The following is a 9,146-nucleotide window of genomic DNA, read 5'->3' as shown; positions in this document are numbered from 1 at the left end:
GCATGCACGAACACCCCGCCACATGTACTCTGTACGCTCACTTTTCACACGGAGTCCAGTCCGTGTGAAGCGAGCTTCACACGGAAAACGGTATGAAAAAATCCGTATCAAACTAAATCCCGTACCGCGGCGAAGTTTCCATACGTACTTTGGCACGTTATACCGTGTGGCAGAACCTCACTACTAAGAAGGCGATAAGGAGATTTAACACTCTTTTATATCGACCTCCACTAATTCTCGTGATCCTTGACTGGTCCTATATTACCCATATCGCCGCAATATTGACCGCTTATATCGACCGCTTATATCGACCGCTTGTATCGACCACTTAGGCATTGTAATCTTTCGACTTTGGAGGGACTTAGAATTTTTCTCTCCACTTATAAAAGAAAAATTGAAAGAAAGAAGACAAAGGAAGAGAACAAGCAGGATTCGAACTCACAACAGTATGAACCTCAAGCAACCCCTTATACCACCCAGCCACTGTGCTGCAGATGCTGAACCCTGTTGTTCTTACAGTCTTGTACCCAAAATAGGCAACATCCTATGTGCTATACTAAAAAGGTTACAATAGCTCCTAATTGTTCAAATTTTGGGGTTATGGCAAAGGAATCGTGATAAATAGGATATTGACCTCGACTTTGGTCTATATGGGAAATATAGACCTCCTCTTGGTCAATATCCTATACATCGTCACCAGTTATAGATCACAGGAATTAGTGGGGGTTAACATGAGCTGGGTATAAGGAAAGACAACAATGCGTAACGTGGGGCGATCCCTGTTATAGAAGAGATTGTCTGGAATATACAAGCATCCAACAGGCCACGTTGAATACCAGTTAACATAATAACTGTTGTATGAACTACATATAGCACGTAACCCGAATGAATGGTCAATTGGCAAGAAAAAGTGAAAATGGGACGACATGTTGAGAAGGAATCTGAGGACAGCTATAACCACTGGTATACAGATTTGACAGAAGTCGATTTTGATTTGAAACATGTCAAACCTCCTAAACTTTGGTAATGGATGTGTAAATTCTACAAAACTCGCTATTCCTAGGAAGAAAACGAGGCATAGGTTCCGCTGCAGTAAACTCAAATCCAAAGGGCTTGTCTTGTGATGACAGCAAAAATCTACGTTAGGCAGACCAGACCAGACATCATTAGTCCAATTCAATGATACAGTCTCACTCATTAGCTGAGCACCTTCAAGCTTGTATAGCATGCGTCTTTTGTTAGGAAAAAGTTCTGAATTTGCACGTCGCAGCCAGTTCACTATGGATGCTTGGTACAGCTGACTGGGTGTGAAGCTCTTCGTCAAACCCCCGCGCGCGTTAAGGTCATAGGACCTAGAGATATCCCGAAAACCATCATTATAGCCTCGTCTCCATGGTAACCATTGTCATGCATTCCTCAGGACGGTTTATCATTGTTAACGTTGCCGACTGTCCTCAACGGGGTACGTAATCAAGCTTCAATGCGCGCAGTAACCTCTTGAACGTCTCACAAAACGGTAAGTCTGTCTTGAATGCTCTACACTTGAACGTCACTTCAACGAAACTTTCAAGTGGTTCACAATCCTTCCTTGGTTTCCAAGAAATGGGTGTACAATTTTTCCAAACTACGGTTAGATTGGGTGTCTGGTACTTGTTACTGACCTGAGAAGGACAGTAGAACAAATCAACCGTCTTTACCATGTCTGCTGTAGACGGAATGGAATAGATCGGCTGGACTTCAGCTACTGACACTAAATTGCTGTCGTTGATTCCAAACGTCGGCCTTCTTTCGTTCGGGTGCGGTAATTGCAGCCAATGAGTCAGTTCTAACTGCACGTCTTCACTTGCTCCTATTCAACAGTGAATGAACGCTGTGCTCCAAGACGCACCGGTATATCTACGTGTGAGAAACATGACAGATTTCCGCCCTAGGCTTCTCCATAGCGCTAGTACCGGTTTAGGCGATATCTGACTCCTATCCATGGGGATAGTGTTGGTGTGTGTGTGTGAGGGGGGGGGGGGGGTGTTGTTTTAGCGATACTGCTAATAACCACGAGATGCGACACAAATGGGGTATTGGCGTCCTGGGAGTGGTGCTAATTTTATAATTTTTTATTGTTTTAGGAATGAACTCCTTGAGCCTCTTGTACGGGCAAAGTAACACATTATTGTGAAGCATCAACACCATTACATAAAACATGGTACTCATTCGGCTGAACTTAAAGATGTACCAGTAAAGTGATTCAATTGTTACTGGTCCAGGGCACTAGTTTTGCACCTTTGGTCGGATTTCAGTGAGCGTACCTGTAGTTAGCGCTATTATTATTATTATTATTATTATTTCACAATCACGATGACATAGTGCCAATAAGCATGTGATGCGGGCGATTTTAACCAGCCATGGTGGGGACAACTGAGAAAAAGAAGGAGAAGAAAAAGAGAAAAGAAAACAAAACAAAAGGAGTACTATAGGAACCTGGAGAGAGCAGTATGAAGATTAGGCTAGCAATGGAAAACAACGAATTCAATTCAATTCAACTTAGGCGCGGGCAGAATGGAACAAAATGCAGCGAAGGTGTCACGAGACTTTACCTCCTGCGGAAGCCGAGACCAATGAGAATAGGACTTGAACAGAGGGGATTTTAAAAGGATCGATGACCTGGCAAGTGGGAAATGGAGAGAACATCTAGTACGCGAGCTATTATTGAACCAGCTTAAATGCGCAAGTGCATGAGGAGGAGCAAGTTGAAGCTTAATACGGTGAATGAATTTGCATGCCGAGTGGGGAAAGCGTTCTGAGAGAGGGGAAGAGGAAGCCAAAATGTATAGCGTCTGAGAGGAGGTCAGAGGGGGCATGCGAAATATTAATCGAAGTAATTTACGGTGGGTGACTTCTAACCGATGCATAAGAGCGGAGGATAGACCGGAGGACCAAACGAGAGAGCAGTAATCAAACAAAGGAAGAACATAAGAGTGATAAATTTGTATTCGACAACCATGGTGTAGATGGGAGATGTGAGGAGGAATGCAGCCTATCGCGGAGCAAACTCGCTTTTCAATATAGGTTACGTGCGAATCCCAGGACAAGTGTTCATCAAGAAATATACCAAGGTGTTTGTGATTTTTAACAATGTTGATAGCAATGGGATCATCAGGGAAAGTAAAAAGCCGAGTCGTAAGGAGGGTGAGGTCACTGGAGGGTCGTGGGGGGATACAAAGGATTGCCGTTTTCGACACATTGGGGCGGAGTTTCCACTTCGACATCCAGCGCACAACTTGATTAATGTGATACTGTAGCGAGTCGCAGGCTTGCAATAAGCCTGGCTCGGTTATATGGAGCGCTGTATCGTCCGCGTAGAGTGAGGTATGATCCAAACCTGCCAAATCATTTACGTATACGATGAACAATAGAGGCCCCAAGATAGAGCCCTGGGGCACTCCAGAGTGGACTGTTAGAGGGGCGGACAGGGCATGTCCCATTCGGACACTCTGTCGACGTTCAGTGAGATAGCTGGTGAGCCACTGCAGACACGTCCCGGCTACGCCAAACGCTGCTAACTTATGGAGGAGACCCCTTGTCCATACAGTGTCAAATGCTTTGCTGAGGTCGAAAAAACATAGGAGGCTAAATTGCTTCTGATCCTTGCATTCATATAGCTTCTGCACAAGCCTCAGCAACTGCCAGGCGGTCGAATCGCCTCGCCGAAATCCAGACTGTGACGGGTCAAGGACCGGGTTCACATGTTGGTATAAGTGGCCAAATGCCACACGTTCACAGAGCTTTGAAATGGTGGAAAGGAGTGAAATCGGCCGGTAATTGGATGCAGACAGTTTACTGCCTTTATTCTTGTAAATAGGCACAACCACAGCTGCCTTCCAGACATCAGGGAAGATTCCGGTGGCGAAGGACTGGTTGAAAACTAGGCTGAGAGGGATAGCTATACTAGGAGACAGGGGTTTTAGCAGTTCATGGGATATGCCATCTGCACCTGCCGCCTTCTTGGGCTTTAGGCGACGGATGTGTTGGGCAATGGCGGTGGGAGTTGTGCTAAAAGAGGGTAGTGCTGGGAGCCCGTGGTGTGGAATACCAGGGAGAGACCATGCAGGATCATCCGGTGTTCCAAAGCTGATGAATTGGCGATTCAGAGCATTGGCAATCTGGGTAGGGTCGTTGTGTACTGTGTTATTTTCATGGAGTTCAGTGATGATAGGGTTTCCAACAGGGGTCGGCGAACGAAGCTGCTTAACAAACTTGAACAAACTAGGGGTGGATGCAATAATGGATGAGGGGTTAGTGCTAATGGAGGACACATACTGGCGGTGAGCCTCTCTAGATAGGATTCGTGCTCTGTTACGTTCGCACTTGTAATGCTCGTGATTGCTAGGGGTAGGATACTTGCGATACAAGCTGTACGAGTCTCGCTTCCTCTTCAGCTGAGCTTTAACAGCACGTGTCAGCCACGGGGGACTTGGTGTACGTCGTCTAGGGGCTGAAGAGCGCGACCGGGTGGGTAGGAAAGCGGAGCATAGACTATGAAGGATGTCATAAAATGCTGGAGCAGTACGGTTTGGATCTCCAAGCTTCAACTGGAGAGCAGCATGCCAGTTCAAATTAGCAATGGATTCATTTAGAGCAACTAGGTGAGTGGGAAGAATGGAGGAGATGTCAAACTGACTGAAGTCAGGTATCTGGAAGGAATGGGAGGGCAGTGTAGTGTTGGGTGCAGGTGGTGATGCGGTACATGTCGGGATGCACAAACGGCCGAGAACAATTGAGTGGTCCGACTGACCGAGAGGGGCTGAGGGGCGCGGATCGCAGATGCTGGCTGCAGTGTCAGTGATCATCAGGTCCAAAGCAGCCTCATTGCCTTTGTGGGAGCGGTGGGTCGAGAATGTGACGTGTTGCTGCAAGGCAAACATGTCAAGAAGACATGAAAGGTGGTGGCCTGCAGTGTCTGTTGTTGTTCCATACCAGGTGGAACATTTAGCATTGAAATCTCCCATGATGAGGACTGGCGAGCCAGGGGTCCGTATTTTAGTCAAGCAGCTTTGAAACGAGGCGTAAAAGTTATCTATCACCGACGGGTCGGTGGACGGTGGGCGGTAGACAGCCGCAATTTGGATGGGCTGCTGGCGCGTGGGGCAAGCAGAGGTTCCAGTGGATGGCGATATCTCTACCCAGGTAGCTTCGAATTGCGGAAGATGTAGGTCTGTACGGTGGGTAATAGGACCAAATGCACTTGATTTTACTAAGATAGCAACACCGCCATAGGCCAGGAAGTCGTTGGTGTTAATTTTATTCTCGGAGGTGGGTCGATCCCTTCGAAAACATTCATAGCCTGGGAAGGAGAGGGAAATTTGTGGACACAACCAGGTTTCAGTTATGCAAACAACAAGGGGACAGCTGGTCGTGAGAAAGTCGGATAGCTCAGCAGATTTGTTTCTAAGGGAACGTGCATTGATACAGGCTACGGGAAAGGAGGCTAGGGGCGTTGAAGGATAGAAGGGTGTTGCGTTAGGGTCAAGTTGAGGTGTTGGTTTACTCATTGTTCAGATTCAGCCTGGTCAGTGTGGAACCTCCATTTCCGGATACTAATTTTGTCAGGCCAGAAACCAGGCCCTTGGATCTTGTCTACACAGTTCTCTCCCACAACCAGGTGGGCATAAGCTGTACCAAAGTACCGTGATTCTGAGATTGAGCAGTGAAAAACTTCGACATCTTTCTTTTTACACCACAGTTCAATTGAGGCAGCATCGCATCCAAGGTCTACATTGCCAAGGTAGAAAGCCGTGCGCTTCACCCGCTCCACGCCCTGAAGGTCAGTGCGTTTGGTACGGGCTGGCTCTTTTGTGAACTGGCTTGTGATAGTGCGTTTCAGTGGACTACCGGTAGTGTTGGTGTCGGCTTGTGCAGGGCGGCGGCGGTGTGGGTTTTGCCACCCATTGTCGCTTGTGCTTGTATCTTGCGTTTGAGGTTTGGCGGGCAGGTCAGGTCTGGCCGTTGGGGTACTACTTCTTGTAGTAGTACGTGTACTACCGTCCGTGCTGGTGTGTGTGCCTGTTGGTGAGGCAGCTTTCCTTGCAGTGCTACTGTACAATTTCTCTTGGTCAGTGCAAGCTGGGGACGCTACGGGTACGGGATTTGTGGACTGCATTCTCTCTTCTACTCCCTTCAGTTGAGCAACTTCTACTTGCAAGGAGACAATGGCGTCTGTCTTGCTCGTTCAAAGACATTCTATTTCTGAAGCCATACCTTTTATAGTCTCGTTAAGGAGCTGAAAAGTGGAGAGCAGGTCGCTTACCATTTGGTCTGGTGACTTCCGTATTCCTAGTCCTTCCTTGCGAAGGGCAACAACCAAGTCTTGTCGGCCCATAGTCTCCGGGTTGGTCAGTCCTGTAGCTCGGGCAACTGTGAGCAGCTCCTCGTATGTCAGCAGAGCTAAGTCCATATCTTCGTTAGTCGCCATATTATTGAGTCATACATCAACACTAGAACAAATCAGTGTAGGTGCGGTCCTGCCGAAGGCAGCTACACCGGCGAAACAAACTCGACCGCGGAGCGCAAAAACTTGCATCCGCACTCTAGATATACACGTACAAAAAAACTATATTATATTATTCTCGCAAAATTTTACACAGCGGAAATTTGTTTACCACTTACATATAAAATGTAGATGTACTGGTTAATGATATTCAGCACCACTTCAGTTACAAACATGATAGTACGTCCAACTTCCATGTTTCAAACATTTTCTTCACGTCGACTCTGGGTCTGACCTACAGGTGAAGATTCTTGCAATTTTTCTAATGACTCAGTCAAGAGTTTTGACAGGCAAAGAGCAGCCAGACTCATTCCTTGACGTGACGGACTGTACTATTGTTGTTGTTGTTTTCTTTATTTGAATTCGCTAAAACCAAACGGACAGAACTGTCCAGTGACAAGGGAGCGAATGAACTATTACGACTTATCATCCAGCTACTGTCATGACGTCACTAGAACACGATCACTACTGTACTCCACGAAGCCATAAAACACAATCATGTACAGGATACTGACATGTACAAGACACTGACATGTACAATCATGTACATGTGTTGTACACGTAGACTTCCTACGCCGCACAGCTACTGCTCATGATACGGATTGACTGGCTGAACATGCAACACAACTCGCAAGTGCACATCTACAGTTCATGATACCCGGGTATTCACACTGACTGACCTGCTGAGAGTTTGCCAGTCTTGTGCATAGTGTAGACTTGGAACACTACAAGTTAACAGTTGACCTTCTTGCTGGTAGTGATAACACGAAACCGCACTGTCGCAAATTGTCACTCGATGAATTGATCACTTGGAAATGTCTCGAACAGATAATGTGATGCACCTAACTATCCGGATACCAAAGTGGACACTGGCCGGGATTACATGTACTTCAGTATGGCGAAAATAGGGATTTGACATGTAAAGCGTGTCACGTGACTGTGCCCACACATGCTGAACAGTACACACTGTAACTACAGCATACAGTGTACCTACTGTAGATATAGCTTTAAAGGGATATGATGTCATCCATGCTAGATAACTCTGTTTTTAATGTATGTAACCAAGCAGGCTCAGGAGGTCATGATGGCTGAATCTTGCCCTCGCCTGCAGCCCAAGGGCGTGCAGCCCGAGGGCTGCAGGCGAGGGCAAGATTCAGCCATCATGACAGGCAGAGCGTGCTTGAAATGATTTCTTACAGCGCGAAGCAACATATTAGGGAAGGTCAAAGGTCGAAAGGTCGAAACATTATTCCCGAGATGACGTCAAACGGTCCTGACATTCCCGAAATGACGTCAAACGGTCCTGACACTCCCGAAAGGACGTCAAACGGTCCTGATGGCCTTATTATGCCCGCTGCGAGAAGATCGCCTATTGGCCATGGCCCCAGCAACGATCACGTGTCATGTAAGAAACATGTGTTTGGCTTTTGGTTTGATCTTTCCCCATACATCTCCTTTGTTTGTGCTCTGGCATGGTGTCATGTTGGTACTAGGATCACAGGTCAGTGGAGTGCGTCTAAACTCACACCACTACTTTGTAGTGCCCTCATTCCCATTGTTCTCTATTCTTATTCTCACATTCTTTGTGGCCTTGGGAAATAGCTTGTGCACATTTCCGCTACGCTCACCGTCGATCAGCTTTGCTTTTCGTCACCATGTCTGCTCTTGATGGAATGAAGCAGATCCGCTGGGCGTCAGGTACTGTCACTAAGTTTCCGTTGTTGGTTGTAAACCATGGTCTTCGTTCTGGCGCTGGAATACCACCCGGCGAGAGTGTTAGAACTGTCCGTCCTCACTTGATCCTGATGAACACTGACTGGACCCTGTCCTCCAAGACACACGGGCATCTCTATGCGTGGATACCTGACAGTTTATAGCCTGGTCTTGTTCATACGCGAAATACCTGCCCCATTTAGCGATATTTCTCGTAGCTCTGAGATTCCCCAAAATCCACTACTTAGTGCTAAAGATCCTTGGAAGCATTCAGGGGCTCACCAGGTCGCCAAATATCTCAGATTCCCGTATAATATTATATATTTACCAACAGTATTAAACAGTTAACTCGTGAAAATTTGAAAATGCACAAGGGGTACATCGGTGGAGCCAATGGGGTTTTCGTTGCTTGTGCCATTGGGTCTGAGACTTAGCACCACACCACCACCTTTTGGTGCTGCATCTTTGCCTGTGTTTACCGACTGTTAGGCCATCGTGTTCCCTCGTGAATTGATGCGATAATCTACTCTTTATAACTATGCAAAAAAAACATCAACATGTGATCCACAAAAAACTTGTTGACGGCTTAGTACCGGGTAGACCAATTGTCTCTTGCATTGGATACTGCACCTCCCCGTCTTCTAGATTTATAGATTTTCACCTTAAAAACATCATTCATGAAACTGCCAACACTGTACTTGCTGACACAGATAGTCTAATCTCTAAACTTGCAAATACACATTTCCCTGCAAACAGCAAAGTAGTTACAGCTGATGTTGTCAGTCTTTACACAAACATGAATTGGCACGATACAATTTCTGCAATTGATGAGTTTTTGAAAGATGCTGAGCATCCATTGCGGCCTCTTTTGATTGCACTCATTGCCTTTGTT

The 9,146-nt window shown here is 46.5% G+C and overlaps 1 protein-coding gene across 1 annotated transcript in view; it reads left to right on the top strand.

The window, feature by feature from the left end:
• The window catches only part of LOC135827054 (uncharacterized), a 32,918-nt gene extending 24,142 nt beyond the window's left edge, over window positions 1-8,776 (top strand). The window contains exons 9-10 of the mRNA XM_065339577.1: window positions 8,035-8,042; window positions 8,744-8,776. Coding sequence (XP_065195649.1) covers window positions 8,035-8,042; window positions 8,744-8,776 — 41 coding nt within the window. The remainder of the gene's footprint in view (window positions 1-8,034; window positions 8,043-8,743) is intronic.
• The last annotated feature ends 370 nt before the right edge of the window (window positions 8,777-9,146 follow it).

Source organism: Sycon ciliatum, chromosome 11, assembly GCF_964019385.1.
Source record: "Sycon ciliatum chromosome 11, ocSycCili1.1, whole genome shotgun sequence".
Classification (NCBI taxonomy): domain Eukaryota; kingdom Metazoa; phylum Porifera; class Calcarea; order Leucosolenida; family Sycettidae; genus Sycon; species Sycon ciliatum.
The sequence above is the reverse complement of the archived record's forward strand: the minus strand, read 5'-3'. Positions and strand labels throughout refer to the sequence as shown.